The sequence below is a fragment of the Hydra vulgaris genome, chromosome 01, assembly GCF_038396675.1.
Source record: "Hydra vulgaris chromosome 01, alternate assembly HydraT2T_AEP".
Classification (NCBI taxonomy): domain Eukaryota; kingdom Metazoa; phylum Cnidaria; class Hydrozoa; order Anthoathecata; family Hydridae; genus Hydra; species Hydra vulgaris.
The window spans coordinates 42,272,501-42,292,500 of record NC_088920.1 but is presented as its reverse complement, the minus strand read 5'-3'; the positions used below and the strand labels follow the sequence as shown (position 1 = coordinate 42,292,500).

At 26.9% G+C, this 20,000-nt stretch overlaps 1 protein-coding gene across 1 annotated transcript in view; it reads right to left on the bottom strand.

Annotated features, from left to right (window-relative positions):
* Nucleotides 1-20,000, bottom strand: part of LOC100210634 (pleckstrin homology-like domain family B member 1) — a 47,589-nt gene that overhangs the window by 26,953 nt on the left and 636 nt on the right. Inside the window, exons 2-8 of the mRNA XM_065788217.1 lie at nucleotides 16,767-16,817; nucleotides 7,299-7,507; nucleotides 5,897-5,985; nucleotides 5,701-5,806; nucleotides 5,050-5,122; nucleotides 4,807-4,893; nucleotides 4,535-4,708 (exon numbers count right to left, since the gene is read on the bottom strand). Coding sequence (XP_065644289.1) covers nucleotides 4,535-4,708; nucleotides 4,807-4,893; nucleotides 5,050-5,122; nucleotides 5,701-5,806; nucleotides 5,897-5,985; nucleotides 7,299-7,507; nucleotides 16,767-16,817 — 789 coding nt within the window. The remainder of the gene's footprint in view (nucleotides 1-4,534; nucleotides 4,709-4,806; nucleotides 4,894-5,049; nucleotides 5,123-5,700; nucleotides 5,807-5,896; nucleotides 5,986-7,298; nucleotides 7,508-16,766; nucleotides 16,818-20,000) is intronic.

The window sequence follows — 20,000 nt, the reverse complement described above, 5'->3', positions numbered from 1 at the left end:
TACTGTTAAATATTTTCAAATATACTACTGTTTGTTAATTTGAAATTATGGAAAATCCACTAAAACAATTAACAATTCGAGTATATACTGTAAACATAGAAAATTGTCTGTAAATTATTTCATTATTTTAAAGCAAATATTAGCTAAATTTTCAAACATAATACAAAAATAATTCATAAATGTGTGTAATTACAGCAGGCTATGATAAAATACAAAAATATTTATTTATTGCATTTTTTATTTATTTTTATTTTCAAATAATATATAAAAAGTATAAAAGTTTCCTTGATGGACAGCACTCTTCTTCATTTCCTGTAACTTCAGGTGTTCCTCAAGGTTCTGTCCTTGGCCTTATACTCATTTTAATTTACATTAAGGATCTTCCAGATATTCTCACATCTAAAGTGGCTTTGTTTGCTGATGGTACTACCATTTATTCTATTCTTGATAAGAAGCCAATACACTCTGATTGCTTGGAGGGAGCATTTGAGGTTAAAAAGGATCTCACTTCTGCTACAGCATGAGGCTCACAATGGATGGTGAACTTTAATTCAGATAAACCCAATTTTTTTCATCCAATCATTATCGCAATAATTGAGATCTTCCTATATTTATAAACGATAATGTACTCAATGAGTCATCTACCTTTCATTGTCTAGGATTAACTCTTACTTTTGATCTTTCTTGGAAACTATATATCAAATCCATTGCAAAATTAGCATCTTCTAAGGTTGCATCTCTTTATTGTGCTCGGCACTTTCTTACTCCGGAGTCTTATCTTTATCTCTATAAATCTCAAACCCGTCCTTGTATGGAATACTGTTGCCATATCGTATGCCATATTGTATGGAATACTGTTGCCATGTATTTGATTTTTTGTATGCTGAGGTGATAGCATTTGTTAATAAATGGGTGTAATTTTCTTTAGATATATTAAATAAGATGTTTTATTAGAAAAATAATAAGTAAGATTAAAATTATGGTAGATGATGTCATCTTTTAATTTGTGGCAGATATGTCATCTTTTAATTTGTTTTTGAAAGTATTGCATACTTAACGATATTTGATGTTTCTTTGAGATATATCAGATTCTTTTTTAAATGCAGACATTGGAAATTTGTTTGGAATAATTTAAAGTTTGAATGCCATACCTATTATAAAATTTGTTTGGAATAATTTAAAGTTTGAATGCCATACCTATTATAAAATTTGTTTGGAATAATTTAAAGTTTTTATGTCGTATCTATTATAAAAATTAAGAAGAATAAAGAAGAAAGCTTTTCATCTTATTTTTTTAACTAATGGTTCTGATTTATCAAGCTATTGTATTTTGTTGTCTTTTATTGATGGATCTAGAATGTACTCGACAGAATAATTAAAGTTAGTTTTTTCCATTGTAGAGATGACTTGAGCGCTTAAAATATGGAGCTAATTATTGCTGTTTTTATTGTATTTACCTCACAAAAAGAATTGTAAACTCAATAGTGATTGGTTCAACCTTTGTTTCAGTAAAAATGTTAGCACTAATATAGAAAAAAGCTTTTTAACCTATAACTATAATCTATAAAATCCTATAAAACCTTTTTAATGATAAACACTTCCCAATGAATCATAAACTCTATTAAATTTCTAATAGAAAGTTAAATAAGTTGAATAAGTCGTATTGCGAATATGAAATCTTTTTTAAATGCAAACAATCGTCACATAAACAACAACAAAATTTAACCTAAAATCAACTGCAACTGCCTTAATAAGAATGTCAGCCCTTTATTAAACCAATGATTAATAAATAAAATTGTATTCTAAGCTACCAAAAAGCATTGTATACTAATGTAAGTTCCAATGATCTTGCTCAACCTTCTATCAATAAATTCTAAATTGGTATAAGCGAAAGATCATTTAAAACTAGTTATGCAACAATATAAAATCCTTTAATATTCTCAAGTACAAAAATGACACTTAACTATCAAACAAAATTTGGAAATTAAGAGGTGCAAATTTAAACCCAGTTGTCCATTGGGAGATAATTAAACAGTGCAATTTTTATAACACTACCACAAAGTCTTGTAAATTATATATAAATGAAAAGTATGAAATTCTATTCTTTGTAAAATAATAGTGCAGGCATAGAAGCAAATTTCTGCTCTCCCAACTTGACAGGGGTGATTGACCAATTTTCTCCTTAAATTTGTATATATATGTATGTGTGTGTGTCTATATATATATATATATATATATATATATATATATATATATATATATATATATATATATATATATATATATATATATATATATATATATATATATATATATATATATATATAATATATATATATATATATATATATATATATATATATACATATATATATATATATATATATATATATATATATATATATATATATATATATATATATATATATCAGTGGTGTACACTGGATTTTTAGATGTTTGAGTTTAGACACTTACAGGAATTGTGCAAACTCCAAACTTTTATATGTTTATGCTTATATCAAAAAAGAACGTTTTGCAAAGAATTGGGGTGATTGGAGTTTGGGAACAAAAAAACCCTAATTTTTGGGCCCACCTGGCCCTTAATGTGGGAGCAATGAGTTTATAAAATATTTTCTTTATTATTTTTATCTAAATTTATATTCATCAACAAATTTCAAATTTCATGCAATAAGGTCTTATTTTTCAAAAACTATGACCATATAAAGTTTTAACCCCCTCAATTTGAGGGGGCTCTAAACATTGCAGGGTCATAAAAACTGAACACTAAGAGATTATTGCATGAAACTTGAAATTTGTTGATGAATATGAATTTAGATAAAAATAGTAAAGAAAATATTTTATAAACTCGTTGCTCCCACATTAAAGGCTGGGTGGGCCCAAAAATTAGGGTTTTTTTGTTCCCAAGCTCCAATCACCCCAATTCTTTGCAAAACATTCTTTTTTGATATAAGCATAAACTTACAAAAGTTTGGAGTTTGCACGATGCCTGTAAGTGTCAAAACTCAAACATCTAAAAATCCAGTGTACACTACTGTATATATATATATATATATATATATATATATATATATATATATATATATATATATATATCAGCGACGTATCCAGGTTGATTTTGATACCAGTGTACCTGGTGTGGGCCCCATAATTTCTGCCCAAACTCAATTTATAATAATTTTATATTAGCACTAAGTTTATCATAAAAAAAATTAAAATTAAACAATTCTTTATTACTTTTTGTCTTGCTATTTTGTCATGATAAAATTTGTGATGATAATTACAAAATTGTTATTAATGTCATTTAAAAACGACTTTTAAAACAGATTATGAATGTATTTTAAGTCAATCAGAATGCTTAGTTTAAATTCATGTGGATGAAATATGGAATATGTTACAATTGGATTAAAATATAAAATGCACATTTTGATCGGATTAAAATATGAAAAGCATTTATATTTTTAAATAAAGACATTAACTTGTTTACACTTAATATGAGTTTAACATGAGTTCCTTCGCTTAACATTTTTATAACAATAATTTACAATGCAATTAAATTCTATAAGCTATTAACTTTCTTATTTTAAATAACATTAAAATTGCATTAAAATATTTTAAATAATAAAATAAATAAAAGTTTTTTTAAAATAACATTATAATAATCACTCCAAAAAACTTGATTTAAAAAGTAAGATACAAAAAAAATGTTATTAACTTTTGAATGAATTAATGACCTTGCTGTGCAATAAATATGCTATGCGATAAATTTTTTTAGTTAATTTAAAAAAAGCTTATGTGTTTAATAAAAAACAAATATTTTTAAATATTGCAAGAAGAATTTTAAAGTAAATATTGTTAATGTTTTGTTATAAATGTTTTGTTTATTGAATGTTATAGTTATAACAATTCTCATTTGCGAGTACCACATGTACTCATAGAACAAGTGCAATAAAGTGTACTCATAGAAGAAGTGCAATAAAGTGTACTCATAGAAGAAGTAATTAGTTAAAAAATATTAGTTAGCAAATAAAGCATATAAATAAAATTTAGTTGCGAATTTATGTTGGTGTTAAGCCGCCTATGTAACTTTAATGACTATTTTGGTTAATTATTTATATTTTTAATTAGAAAAGCATATATTACTAGGGCAAGTTATATATTTTTAAATTTGTTTTCTAAAAAAAAAAAAAAAGTCCTCCAAATGTAGACAGGGTATTTAGACCAGTATGCCCAAAATATTTCTGGATACGTCACTGTATATATATACATACATATATGTAATGATTGTTTTGGTTAAAGTCACAAATATCATACTACAATAATAGAATTAGGGATAATTAACAATGTTTATAGGTAGGATCATAAGATTTTTCAATGCATGAAAAATAATCAAACTTTAATCCTGTATCACATTTTTCAAAAAAATTTGTTACTTAGTATTTTTCAAAAATGAATATTATTGTTTTATATTTTTATTATTGAAAAGAAATTTTCAAAAAATAATTTAGCATCTTACTGAATCTCTGTAAGGAATCTTCTGCTCACATTGACTTATATTTGTATAGCTTTTAATTGGATTAATATTATAAGAAGCTAATTTATTAATAACTTCGTTCAGTGTTTCTAAAGGTCCTTGTTTTTCATCTTCAGCTTCATTCTCTCCAAATATATCTGAATTAAATCCATTTGTCTAAAAAAAATCTTATCCACATACAAAGAAAATATATGTACATTAAAAATATGTCATTACACATTTTGACAAAATTTTAAGAATCTTATTATATATACATATTTTGGATAACCATCCTCGCTTGCAACGTCAATAATATTTGTTCTGCTAATTAATTCCATCGGAAGACCATCTTTTAAGGAAGCCTATACAAAATATTTAAAGAATAATAAATATTACTTATTGTTTAAATAAAAATTCTTTATTATAATTTTATTTTTGCATAATAAATTAATTATACCAGTTTTATGCAGCTATATAATCTTTTTGAAAAAATTATTATACTTGCAAAAAAACTTTACCGTTATAAATGTGATGCTAAAAATAGTAGAAGAAGTCTTTTTTGAACTAGGATCTAATGCAGCCATACGATTCCTTAAAATAGAAAACACAATAAACCAACCCTCGGAATTAGGAAAAATGAGGTCAGCAATTATTTGCCGACCTCATTTTTTTAGAGGTCGGCAAATAAAATTTAATACGAACGTCTTACCATAAAACATAGAAACGAGGTCGCCAATTTTTAGCCGACCTCAAACACTCCTAGGTCGGCAGTTAGGCCGGCATTGCCGAATGCTGACCCTAATTCTGAGGGCTGATAAACAATAAGATTTGAACTTATTAATGTAAATAATTAACTTAAATAAGCATATATGATGTATGTTTTAAATACAAAATTTTATATTTTGCATTGTAATGTTTCCATAATATGAAAAAGTAACTTGCTAATCATGATTACAAAAGTTTATATAAAACCAAATAATAATACTTTGATTTGCATATTGCATTTGCAATTTAAAATCTATTAAGTTGACTTTATTTAATAGCCATACAAAATATAAAAATTTAAAAAAGCTCAAATTAGAAAACAACCCAAAAACAGTAATCTGTTGACATATGTTATCCATCAGAAAAAGTATAAAAATTTATTTCAATTAAGCAATAAAAAATACCTGCTTTTTAAACCTCTAGAGAACAAGTTTTGTGCTTCTCCTACATCAGTAACAATATGACGACTTAATTTCTCTATGGATGGACCTTTCACTGGATCTTCACGAACTAATGAACAAAAACAATTTTATTTTTGTCAAATAACATTTTGAAATTTTTTGAAAGAAATTCAGAAGTTCATAAAAATTTTAATAATACCTTTTAACTTAACTGAACCTTCATTTGATTTAACATTTGATCTTTTTGAAATAAGATCTGTTATTAAATCATCACAAACTTCAAAGAAGCTAAAAAAAATTGAGAATAAGTAAAGAAACAAAAATCTTTAATCAAATACTTAATTTTTTTTTTTCACCTCACCAAGCCCAAGAAGACCACTACAGTGGAGGAGGCTATTTAAATTGTGGTTAAAACCCGCTCTCAACTCTATAACAATACTAGCTGTCTTCAAGCGTGACATTAGCGCAAAAAACTTCTACCGCTGTTTTGATGATTATTGCAATTTTTAAACTCTCTCTTAAATTTGTCTCTACCTTTTGTTTGTTATAGTATATAATATCTTTATATATGTTATGTATGTAACATCAATAGAACTTTAAAAATCTTTTATTTAGTATTTCAGAAAATTGGAAAAATTAAAAAAAAAAAAGATCAATGTGTATGCAACAGGATTTGAATCCTTGCATTGTACTAAGCCACTAAGGCACTAATCTGCTAATCTAAACACTATTTAATAAACAAAAGACAATATAACTTTATAAAATGGCAAATAAATGCTATAAATCAAAATGAAGGTAATTTTGTTGGAAAATGGAAATTTTTAAATAAAAGAAATTTTTTATTTAAAAAAATTTTTAAGAACTAAAAAAAAAAAGTGGAAGCACAGGGATTTAAACCATGACATTTCACTTCAGAATGGTGCGAGCTAACCACTTGGGCCACTAAGGTATATTGTTCATCAAATGTTATAACACTTTAATTAACAAAGTAAAACAGCAAATAAATGCTATAAATCAAAATTAAGGAGGTATTGCCGCAATCCAATTTTAAAGTAAAAGTAAACTGTAAAACTTTTTTTGAATGTTTATGTTTTAACATGACATAATTTGAAGTTTACATAAGCTAGATATTTGCATACACTTTCATTCTCATTTTCTTATACAAAAAGTGCTGTGACTTTTTTTCTCCATTAACTCAGGTGTTATGGCTGTTGCGAGTTCTTTGAAGTACAAATGAGTAACAGCAGTAGCAGGAGCATTAACATTGATAATAAAATATTATAGGATAATACAAAAAACCATATAATATAATACAAAAATCATACAATATAATCAGTCTTTAGAATTAGGAAAAATGAGGTTGACAATAATTTGCCGACCTTAATCTTTTAGAAGTCGGCAACAAGTCAGCAAAAAAAGGTAATACAAAGATTTTACCATAAAGCATAGAAACAAGGTCTGCAATTTTTTGCCAACCTCAAAAACTGTAAGGTCAGCAGTTATATAGACATTGCCTAATGCCGACCCTTATTCCGAGGCTGATATAATACAAAAATAATATAAAAATCATACAATATAATAAAAAAATCATTTTATTTTACCTGATTTCACATCTGAATGAAGTTTCTTCGTTATAGTTTGAAGCTTTTTCAAATAAACCTTCAAGTATTGTAGAAATAAGACCTTTTTCATTTTTCAAACCAAAAATAATAGTAGACTTTCCTGATGATTTAGATCCATAAGTAAATATAGATGTATTATATCCAGTAAATGTATTCCCAATAACAATAGACCCAAAACAATTGCAAGCCTTTTAATAAAGTATAATATAAACTTTATAAAAACATTCAGGTTTTTTACTTGAAACTTTTTTTAATTTTAACTTAGCTTAAAATTTTATTAGTATCTAAAACTTCAGATACTCTAGTGTAGTTAAAACTATTACATTCTTTAGTTTAGTTTTTTAGATTAAATTCTTCAATTCTTTCATACTCATGTTACATCCAAATAAAATACCTACATACTAATTTTAAGTTCACTTTAAAGAAGAATTAAAAAATATTTATACTTTATTTTCATATACTTGTAAATGCAAACCTCGTACCTTATAATTTTGTTTTGGAGTCTTGGCAGCTTTATAGGACAACAGGTGCAACTTGTAATAGAAGGCTGCAAGCATTATTCAAAAATAAACCCAGGCCTGGAGGTGCTAGACCTATTAGATGTTAACATATCTCTATAGTTACTTTATAAGACAAATTAAACTTTTTTAAAATGTTTTTATTAATTTATTGCTTAATCTGATTTTCGGCCTAAAACTTTTCTAACAATACACAATTAAAAAAATTCCTTTTTTTTAAGAGTCTTTCTTTGCAAAGACTAACTTATATATAATTTTTTTTAACCGCTTTCTGTATGTCATCATTATTCCTTCTCTGTTTATGAATAACGACAAACATATACTTTATTAGCACAGCTGGGCCCATACTTGATCTTTCTTGATTTCCCTCATCACACTAAATTTCCTTTCAGCATTTACAGATGACATAACATACTTAGACAATATTATGGAGAGTTTATGCATAGCTTGTTGATAGAGTCTTCTTATTCAACATTTTTTGAAAAGCCAAAACAACCATAATTTTTTGTATGACAGACACAGATTGCTACTTTAATTCCATGTTGTATAACTTAATATGGATAGGCTTTTCAGTTCTTTAGTTATAAGATTTACTTCCACAAACCTTGAAGTGATTCTCAGATGCTTTTTAACACTTTTACTGGTGACATATGTTTCCACATGATACTACCTGAAAACTTGGTGTACGCAACATGTGATAGTCACACTTGATTTATGGGATGATGGCATAGTTGAGGGTATATTATTTTTGAAAATAAAAAAATAAAGCACTTTGTTACAAAAAAACTAATTTTTTTGTTTATCTCAAATAACACTTTTTTTGCAGCCATTATACCCATAGAAGGTTGGAGTATTTAAGTTCAAAAGGCAATGGCTACATAGCACCCACTGCGCCCATAGTTCTGGCATTCCTCATTTTATTAATATAAAACAAAAAAAATTAATTTTTTTTAAATTTTAGTTAAAGAACCATTTTCATTTTAGACTCGACCAAAAATGTACAAATCAACGAAAATGTTTAACTGTACATTTTGGTTGCATCATATACAACCAAATGAAGCCTAATATAAATATATAACCTTAAACATATAACCCATATAAATATAATTTTAAAACAAACATATAACATATAAATATAAATTTTTATTACAAAGCATAATAAGCATAATATAAATATTTACATATAAAGCATATAAAGCATAATAAAATATTTTTCAGGTCAGGTTATCCTGCTACTGGCAAAATGTAACCCAGTGCTACCTGCTTCTATCTGTTGACCAGCCTCGCACCTCTTCTTTATCTATTATGCTGGTGCAGATGTATCTATAATATATTGTTTCTAGTTAAGGTTTTGCATGCGCCTCTGTTTTTATGAATAGGTAACTCATTCTATTTTCTCTTAATGAGGGTACAGCTCTAAAACTCAGTTTTATGGTTCTAAGGCCAGCTGTCTAGTCAGAAGTTTAAGTTAGTTGTTATTGAAAGCCAAATAAATTTCCAGTGCATTAAAAAAAAAAATTAATTCAAAAGCATGATTTGATCAGGAAATATACTAGTTTGAATAATGTAAATTCGTTGCAAAAGATAGGTAATAGTTATAAATGATACATAAAAGCCATTTTTGGCATTATATAGGAAAAAATGACACTAAAAAAGTAGTACTAATGTGATAATTGTATGTAGAAACAATCTTAGACTGCAGTTTATGAAAATGTTAATGTTAACTTCATAGATTATTGCACAAAATTTTCTTTACATATGAGGCATTGCGAACGAAAGGGGCACACCAACCAAAATCAAGTTTTGGATAAATCACGTTTGAAGTTTCTAGACTGAAATTTGCAAAGGGACACACCAACCAAAATCAAGTTTTGAGTAAGCGCGCGAAATTACATTTTTTCCTACCACATGGTAGAAGAGTTTACACCCCCTCCCTCTCTGTGGTAGTTGGTGGCTTTTTGGTTGCTATGCCTCTTTTGGGCAAACATTTTACTTGTTACAAAGTGTGTTTCTTCAGATTTTATCACGTGTAAATAACAAGAGATTTTCAGTCAGAAAGAGGCCCACTGACACGTTGATCTTGTGTTATATTGTAGATGACAGACAAAAGTAAAAAATGGTTAAAGAAAACGGATTTTCGAAAATTGGTTGGTGTGCCCCTTTCGTTCCCAACGCCTCATATTATACCTAATGAAACAACTAAAGTTTAGCAAAATTTTAGTATTTTTTAACTAATTTTTAACTAATTTTTTTATCAGAAAAAATAATTCATCTCAAAAAGTGGGCACTAGTAAACCCATATATTTTTAAACTCCTATAACAAAAAGGAATAAGATGCTTTTTGACTAAATTGTGCCAACTTAACAGTTTTAAATAAAAAAAAGTAAAAAAATGACCCTTTAGTTTAAATTTTCATAAAATATTTTAAAAATAATAATGCAAATAGTTTTACATTATTTTGTACTTATTTTTATAAGGGGAAGATGTGTTCTGTAAAAGTGTATGTCTAGAAATTAAAAAAAGGATTAAGACCAATTTTTGAATAACACCTCCACACCCCTTAGCCCTCTTTTCCATTGAACTTTTTTTTTGACCAAATTTAATCTAGTTAGTACAACCATTAATAAAAAAAATATTGCAGCATTCAAATCTGTTTTAAAATGAACAAATTGCAAGAGTAAAAAATCAAAACTGAGGGCTTTGTAGTGTATATAGTAATAATATAATATTTTTACTTATCACATAAACTTGTTTATATTTTGAATTATATTATTTAAGTTTAAATCATTTTGTTTAAAAAGTTATTAGATAATGAATCAATAAAAATATTTAAATCTTTAGTTTCACTGAATTTGACTTTTAAAAATTTAAAATTTTTATTGCTGAGGAAAATAAACAGCCAAAAACTAATTTTGCAAATATAACACGTTGTATACTGATAATTGCTAAGACGCTTGGCTCTGATGAATTGATATTTGTACAAAAAACGTTAGTTCAAAATAGCTGGCAAAAATCTGCATCTGAAAAAAACAAACTTAAAAAAATGGGCTATGCTGGCATACAACTCAAGGCTGGTAAGGAAACCTTGCTTGAAGAGTATGTTAAAGAATAATTCTTTCAATAAGGTTCCAATAGAAACAATGTCAATTTAAACAGTTTCTGCTCTCAGTAGGCATTCATATACAAACCAAAAAAAAACTCTTTCAACTGCTGGTTTTAATATATTGCCTATTTAAAAACATTTCAGAAGAAAATAATCTGAAGTAACACCAATTATTATGAATTATCTTGAACTTTATTCTGGTGTTTACTTTATTCTGGTGTTTACTTTAGTCTGTTTCAGGCTATTAAATTGACAATGCAAAGGATATTCGAGAACATTTTTTTAGATATAAACATTGAAAATATACTAATGAAAATAAAGTTTGGATTTGATGGTAGTGGAAGCCATACAATATTTAATTAAAAAGATAATGTTAACACTAGCAATATCATACTGACAATGTTTGTCCATTTTCACTTGAAACAGAAGCAGGTTTGTTAATATGGTTGCAAAAGTCACAAAATGCCCCACTGAGTCACAAAGCGCCGAGTCTTCAAAATGGGAAAAGATTCAAGAGAAACTCTTCAATCATTGTCTGTCTTTAACTCTGACATAGAAGAGTTAAAAAATAAAGGTTTCCTTATGTATAAAGAGGGTAAACAATTTAATGTAAATGTGATAGTGCAGCCATATGATGGGTATAAAAGCAGCGAATCTTTTTTCAGGAGTTAGAGGTGCTCAAAAGATCAGTGTTTGAATATTGAAAGAATTGAAAATGTTTTTTTAATCAATTGAGACACTATAACTATGAATGAAATATTTGACCAACTTGAACAAGATGTTTCTTTACTTTTAAAAAAACACCTAATTATATCACAAGGGCCGGAAAACCTTCAAACCAATTCCAGCCTGTAATGTAAAGCCAACACAAATAAATTGGAATCTTGAAATAGCGTTCATATTATTCTATACTTTTAATATGAGAACATACTTGAGATTAAAAATTATTACATTTAAAAATTACTGATATCTTTATAGGTTCTTCATGCTTTATTGGGTACATTTGACCATTTTATGAAAACTGTTGTATATGTGAAAGCTGGTGTTTTTGATTGGTCTGAGTCCCCTTTCAGTGCTTCAAATACATTTCTGAAGCTCTCAGAAATTACTCGAGACTTCATTACAAACAGAGATATTTAAAAAAACAGGTATAAAATGGAGCTACCCGGATATAATAGGAAAAAGAGGAACAACAACAGGTTATATAGCTAGAGAACTATTGCATAGAAAATCGAACTGGGATTTAATTACTGCATAATTCCCTGTAACATTTAATTAATATCATGTAACATTTCAAAAGTTCCAACTGGTGCTCTCAGTAATTCTTTAAGTGTTTTCCTCAAAAAGAAAAATTTATGTGGATCAATATATTTTTTGTGAATAAATATAAAAGCTATTGTACAGATTTTTATTTATTCCTATTTAACGAGTTTCCACCTGTTATAAAAATAAATTTACCTGGACCATGGATCAATCATGGATCACCACTTCACAAACTGATTGGTCATTCTTGGGAGCTAATTTTGAATAACGAGGAAAGTGGTTTGGGAAATCTTCATGATTCAGGGTTAAAAGGTAATAACAAAATATTAAGATTGATACATACTTGACTCTCAAGAAAAACTCCTAAATTGTCAATTTAACAGACACTATTTACTGAATGTGGATATCATCTGATCAAATTTTTTTTTTGACGAGAGATACAAGTCAAAACCATTCTGCAAATTTTGGAATGAATGAGGACATTCTGATAAATATTTTCATAAACAAAATGTCTCTAATAACATTTTATCTGAAGATGACATATTTTAAAATAATAATATATGAATAAATTATGTACTTAAATATTTCTTTTGATAATTTGTATTGTTTTTGCCATTGATGTACCTATGTTATCTTTGTATTACAAAATATACATACATACTTATAAACCTTTACACATACTTTTGTTATAACCTATAAAAAAGCAAATTTTATGAAATTTTCAATATTTTGTTCTTTTAAATTAGGACCAAAATATACTCCAGCAAAATTAAAAACCTTTCCGAAAAGTCTTTAATCAACCCCATAGCACTTTCCATTCAAAAGTTATAAATCAATGACCATGAAAACAGCTGCTTAGCCCACTGTGCTGTGGTTTTCAGAGTACAACATGTTGTGCATGGTTCGTACTTTTGGTGTACATTGTCAAGAGCACATTTGGAGCCATTGTTAAGGCTTAGGGTTTATTAATAGTAATGAGGCAATTTTTTGGGCTATGGTACTGAGTAATATCTGTGCCTTGAGTCAAGTGTTCTTTAACAAATTTAAAAATGAATAAAGTACCAAAAACTATAAAACTCCTAAAACTATTGTAATCACCAAGTTTTCTAAATCTATCAATCACTAATATTTGTGGTCTTCAAAATAACTTTTCTTCTGTTGAGTCTTATCTTTTGCAAAGTTCATTAGACCTACTTGCTCTTTGTGAGACTGATTTAAGTTAGGTTGTCGCATCTTGTGGTCATGGTGTTAATGGTTATCTTCCTTTAATTCATCAAGACTCCAATAGTCACGTGCTTGGCCTGGGCATTTAAATTTGTAAGAATTCAACCATTTGTCGATAAACTAGGTTTGAATCCACAGACTGTTCTTTGATATACTTTTGTTTAGCACCGCTCTTTCTTTTTGTTCTCCTTCATCTCAAGACTGCACTCTTTTTAATGTTATTTCTGATCAAATTTACCAAGCTCTTTCTTTTTATCCTTCAGCCAATATTGGCTCTAGTGTCAGTGACTCTGCATACGTTAAAGCCCACAATTTTCACCTTTCTCAACCTCTAACTCAAATAGTCAACTTTCCAACTCACTTTCCAGACAATTCGAATCATTTACCTTCTCTACTTGACTTATGTCTTGTTTCTGATCCTAGTCAGTGCTCAGTTTCTCCACATTCACCTTTAGGTGCTTCTGATTACGGTTTGATCTCTATTAAACTATTATCTCTTTCTTCTTCATCATCAGAATCCCCTTATCATCGTACCTCTTACAACTACCTTAAAATTGACTGGGACTCTTTCTGTAATTTTCTTCGTAATGGCCCTTGGGTAGAAATCTTTCGTCTTCCTGCTAACAAATGTGCTTCTTACATAACTTTGTGGATTCAGGCTGACATGGAATCTTTTATTCCCTCTCGACAATTCCATGTCAAACCTCACTCTTCTCTATGGTTTTCCTCACATTGTGCTGCTGCTATTTCCAATCAAAATTATTACTTCTATATCTATCAGCAAAAAAATTCTCCAGAAAACATCTGTTTACTAGAAACCATTGTAAAATAGTTTTGTCTAATGCCAAAGCCCCTTATTCTCAGGTCACAAAATCTTGTATTTATCTCAAGAATTAGGCTCTTGTGATTTCTGAAGAATCTTTAACAGTATCTATAATAAGGCCAAATTTGTTGTTCGATCTCTCTTGTATGGTTCAGATTTTACCACCTCACTTGAAAACAAAGCTGAATTAATTGTTAAGAACTTTTCATCAATATCATCTCCTGATTCCACTAATCGCATTGTACCTAATATAGCCAACAAACAGGTTGATCAATTGCTCGACATTAACGCTCAGAAAGCGGCATCTGTTATCCTTCTTTTCAAAAATTCTGGAGAATGATCTGACTTGTCTAACTATCATCCCATTAGTCTTCTTCCCATCACAAGCAAGGTTATTGAGTCTTTAATTAACAAACACTTAATTTCTCATCTAGATATGTTGAAAAAAAATAAAATAAAATGTATTTGCAGAATAATACCAACTCCATAATAGTAACAATAACAGTTATTGTACTAATAATAAGATAAAGATTATAATAAATTATTTTTACTTAAGACTTTCACAAATATTTTGAAATATACTTTTTAAATATCAGGGACTTACATAATAAAAACCAACACAACGGTAATTTCTTTTACTACTTTTCAACTTATATATATATATATATATATATATATATATATATATATATATATATATATATATATATATATATATATATATAATATATATATATATATATATATATATATATATATATATATATATAATATTAATAATAATAATATATATATAAAAACTGGAAAATAAGAAATCAAAGGCAAATTTGACTGGCTAACACATGGAATTGACGGTCAATTTTTTTTTTGTTGTTGTTGAAATCTTCATCTTCGTAACTTTTCATGATTAAAACTTATACACACAAAAATAACTCAATGCTTGAAAATTAACGAACTTGTATTTTTTTTTTAAATAATAAAATCAATGCATTTTTAAAAATTAAACTCGCACATAACTTATGTTTAAATTACCTGCAAATGTTAATAGTATAAAATAACTCTCGCACAGATCTCCATTTAAATAAAATAAAAATTTGCTAACATCCACATGATTTAATGTTGAATTTTTAAAAAGTTAAAAATTTTTATAAAAAATTAAAAAAATTTAAAACGAATACTAAATATTAAAAAATGTGTCAACGCGCAATTTTCAAGTTTATTTTAAAATAAATTTATTGCAATGACATTGCATTGGCGAAAAAAAGCTACATACAAAATTTTAGATAATAATTATATATCTTTTCTCTCTCCTTTTATATCTTTTCATTAAAATCATTTTAGAGACTGCTAATGTTAATTAGTTATTAATAAAATTATTATCTCTTGTGCGCAGATATTATTTAAACTTGATACTTAGTACTAATTCATTTTACAACCGTTATAAATTGTTACATAATCCTTTTATGAAACAATACTATAAATATTACTAATATTACATAAAACGAGATTTTGCAAAATATATATATCTTTAAGAATCCTATTATAGAAAATTTAAATTCATCTTTCAATCATTCATTTATTATATTTGTAGCAAAATCTTATTGAAAAATAAAAAGGTTCAAAGAAAAAAAAAGTACAGAATAAGTACATTTAAATGAAAAAATATTCTTAGTTAAATACAGAAATTACTATATATTTTTATATTATGAAAATAATATATTAAATATCTTAAATATTTAAATTTTAAATAAAATTGTTCCACAATGATTTGATATTTAATGGACTTTATCAGAAAAAATATAGAGCAGTTTATATTACTTACTGATTGAAGATAATCAGGATACTTCTAACATTAAATAAATTGTTAAATGTAAAGATTAGGTTTTTGTATAAATGACTCTAAGCAAAAAAACAATTTATGAATTGAACAAGTCCACACAGGTTAAGTATTTTGGAAAAAAATTAAAGAATGTTAGAGTTATAATGATGAAAATTCTCTTCAAGGTTTTATTTTGGAGGTTAGATAATCTTAATAAAGCATTTGACTCGTTGATTGTCCTTACATTTAACAAACATATCATAGGTCTAATCTAAACATAGCATAGCAGACACTTTAAGTAAGGACTTTATATGACATGTTAGCAGTTCTTGTGTAACATAACAGCAAATTTTAACGCAATCAAGACTACTTAATTTTATTAATAAGTAAATGTAATTTATTAATAATAATAACAATAATAACTACCATGATAAAAAATAACAATAATAACTACTAATTAATAAAATATAGATTATTATTTTGTGTCAAATTATTTATAAAAAAGCCTTAAGATAAAAACCATTCATTTTTTTTTTTTTTTTTTGCAAGTGCTTAAATAAATGCCTTAAATAAGTGAATAAAGTTGTTTGCCTGCATGTGATTGCTAAAAGGAGATGTCTGATAGATACAAAAAAAGCTATAGATTATAAAAATGCTAAAAGCTTTTATACACAAATATAAAAAAAATAATGCTAACCTCTTTTAATGAAGATTTTTTTACACCTTGAAGATTTCCAAAATAAAAAGGCTAAAAAATAATTTTTATTTTTAAAATAAAAAAGATAATGAAAAGTATAGATAAAGAAACTGAAATATTTCTGTTTTTAACACATTTTGTAAGAATTATTTTTACTTTTAATTTAAGAATTATTTTTACTTTTAATTTAAGTAACTATTATAAATTATTTTAATTTATAATAAAGATTATAATAAATTATTTTTACCTAACACTTTCACAAATATTTTGAAATTAACAGTTGTGTTGTACCAACACAACTGTTAATTTCTTTTACTACTTTTCAAAAGATTTTCTGAAAAAAAACCTTAAGAAAATCCAATTTAAAATTTCTTCTATAAAAAAATGGCAAAATTATTTAAAATTGTTATAACTGTTTTAAAAAGTTATAACATAAAAAATTTAAAATTGTTATAACTGTTTTAAAAAGTTATAACATAAAAAATTAAAACTAAACTAGCGTACAAAGTTTTTAAAGTGATTTTAAATTTTAAGGAATTAATAACCTGAAATGAAGCAATGGTTTGCAAGATAAAAAACCTCCTTGATCTAAAATGAATATTTCCATAAGGAAAATTCCTTTTGCATATGCATATCAATGAAAGTGCAAGAATCAATGAAAATATATATGCTTTTATTGATTCTTTTATATATAAAAGAATACTCTTGCATGGAAACTTTATACTCAATATAAACTTAATGTTTTCTATATTTCCCAATGTTTCTTGCCATTTAAAAAAAAAAAATTATTATGATAATCCCTTTACCTGAGAAGCAGTTCCATGTAGAAATGGGACAAAAAAATTGAAAACTTAGCCACCCTTCAGATATTTTAAATTTCAACTAGTGGTACCTTCAATGAATGAGTGGTACCTTCAATGAATGAGTGGTACCTTCAATGAATGAGTGGTACCTTCAATGAATGAGTGGTAACTTCAATGAATGAGTGGTACCTTCAATGAATGAGTGGTAGCTTAATGAAACATGAAAAAATGTAAAGTTTAAGCCTCTTAATCCAAACAGTTTAAAAGTTACAACATTTTGAAATGTAAAACGTCTATTTTGTTCCATATTGGCCATAATGGTCTTACTTGTAGTACTTTTTAATGAATAATTTATGTTCTAGTGGAAGAATATGGTTATAAACTGGTACCTAACCATTTTTGAGGTTGCTGAATTCAAAAATGTAGAGAAACTAACCTAATAAAAAACTTTTATGGTCATTTTTTTATTTTAAAATGGTCAGTTGAATTTTCTGTTTCATTAATGTGGGTTGCCTTTTCACCAACTCTCAGAGTTGCTTAAGTCTCATGGATTCAAAATTTTTTCAAATGAAAGAGGAGATTTTAGGCTATTACAATAAAAAAATAGGGCAACGCTATCACTAACTCTTAGAGATGCCTGAATTTAATGGGTTCAGTATTCTCAGTCATTATAAACAGTCAACAGTGCTCAATTGGAACTAGTCTAGAAAATGAATGTCACATACACCATTGCTTGGAAGTGAATATTTCTAAGATATTCCTGAATATGAAAGAGAAATATTAATATGGAGGACTAGGCTATCAACAATCAATGTCAAATTAACAACTTGTCTCCATCATAAACATATTTGAAGCTTGTAAAAAAAGAATGTGAAAGTGTTGAATCAGCAAAAAAGAATGTGAAAGTGTTGAGAATTACAATAGCGAAATTCTTGGCTATTATAATTTTCAAAAAGTTCTATTTTAGCTATATTTAACCTTATTCTTTGACAGCCAAGTTCTATTTTTAGTTATATTTAACCTTACTTTTAGCAAACTTGAAAAAAAAAACCTTACCCTTGAAACTGAAAGTACACAATTAAATGTCATAGAACTTTCAAATGGTTTTAGTAATATTTTTATGTTAATTAAAAAGTTCTTCTTATCTTTTCAGACAGTCTTCGTGGAATCAGCTTGGATATAGCATAATCCCTACACAGTAAAGACAAATTCAAAGTACCAGGTGAAAAGCTTTGTCCAGAACGCAGACATAAATTAGCATCAAGAGAAGAATCAGAAAAAATTGAGTTGGAGGTAAAACTAATTAAAGATGATATAGAGAAAGGAATTATGCTGGAACCAACAAAATGTTTGCTTAACAGTACTTTATGTAGAGTCAGTGTTCTCTTCATCTAGTTGTCATATATTACAAAAAAATGAAATTGGAAAAATCGTTTTTATGTAATTTTAGATGATTTGAATCATGATGTTGGATTTATCATTAAGGTTATGCATTTATTAATTAATTTATATTAATTATAATTAATAAATGCTTCAATAATTAATTCATTAATTTTCTGATGGCTGTGTAGGGCAGTATAAGAATTGTAAAAATTTTCATATCTAATGACACCATGCTAAAGATTTTTTTGTTCATTGCATCTGGAATTTCTTTGCAACAAGCCATGGTAAGTAAATCTACATGTGATGGAATAGGTGGTACTGTAAAAAGGCTTGTTGCCATTGCTAGCTTGTAGAGTCAAAACACAAGTCAAATTCAATCTGCTCAAGCAATGATTGAATACTGTCAAAAGTCAATCAGTGGGATTATGTTTGTGTATGTCACTGCTGAAGTAGTGGAGCTAGTACGAAACAAACTTATTGATAGACTTCTATCAATTTGCACTTTCTTCATTTTTCTTCTTCTTTTTCAATTATAAGGATGAAAAAAGTATGCTTTTGCTCTAACATTTGACTTCCTCAATAAATAAAAATATGAAGCTATTATAATTGATTAGTTATAATGTCACAATACCTATTTTAGCCATATTCTTCCTAGAACTTAAATTATTTATTAAAAAGTACAACTACAAAATCTATAATGGCAGATTCAGTTAAAAAAGGGCATTTTAGGCTGAAATTCAAAATGTCATAACCTTTGAACTGTTGGGAGTTCAAACTTTACATTTTTTCATGTTTCAATAATAGATACCCATGGTTAAAATATAAAGAAATACATACATACATTCATACATACATACATACATACTTACATATGTAGACACATTAAATTTTCTCAAACTCTTACATATTAATACTTTTTTTTATCATAATCTAGTAAGAGCTTAACTATATCTTGTACTCCTGACATTTATAATTCTGATTTTTTAAAACTCTAAAGATCAAGCCAATTCCAACAACTTACTCTTTAACACTCAATACAAATTCCTTT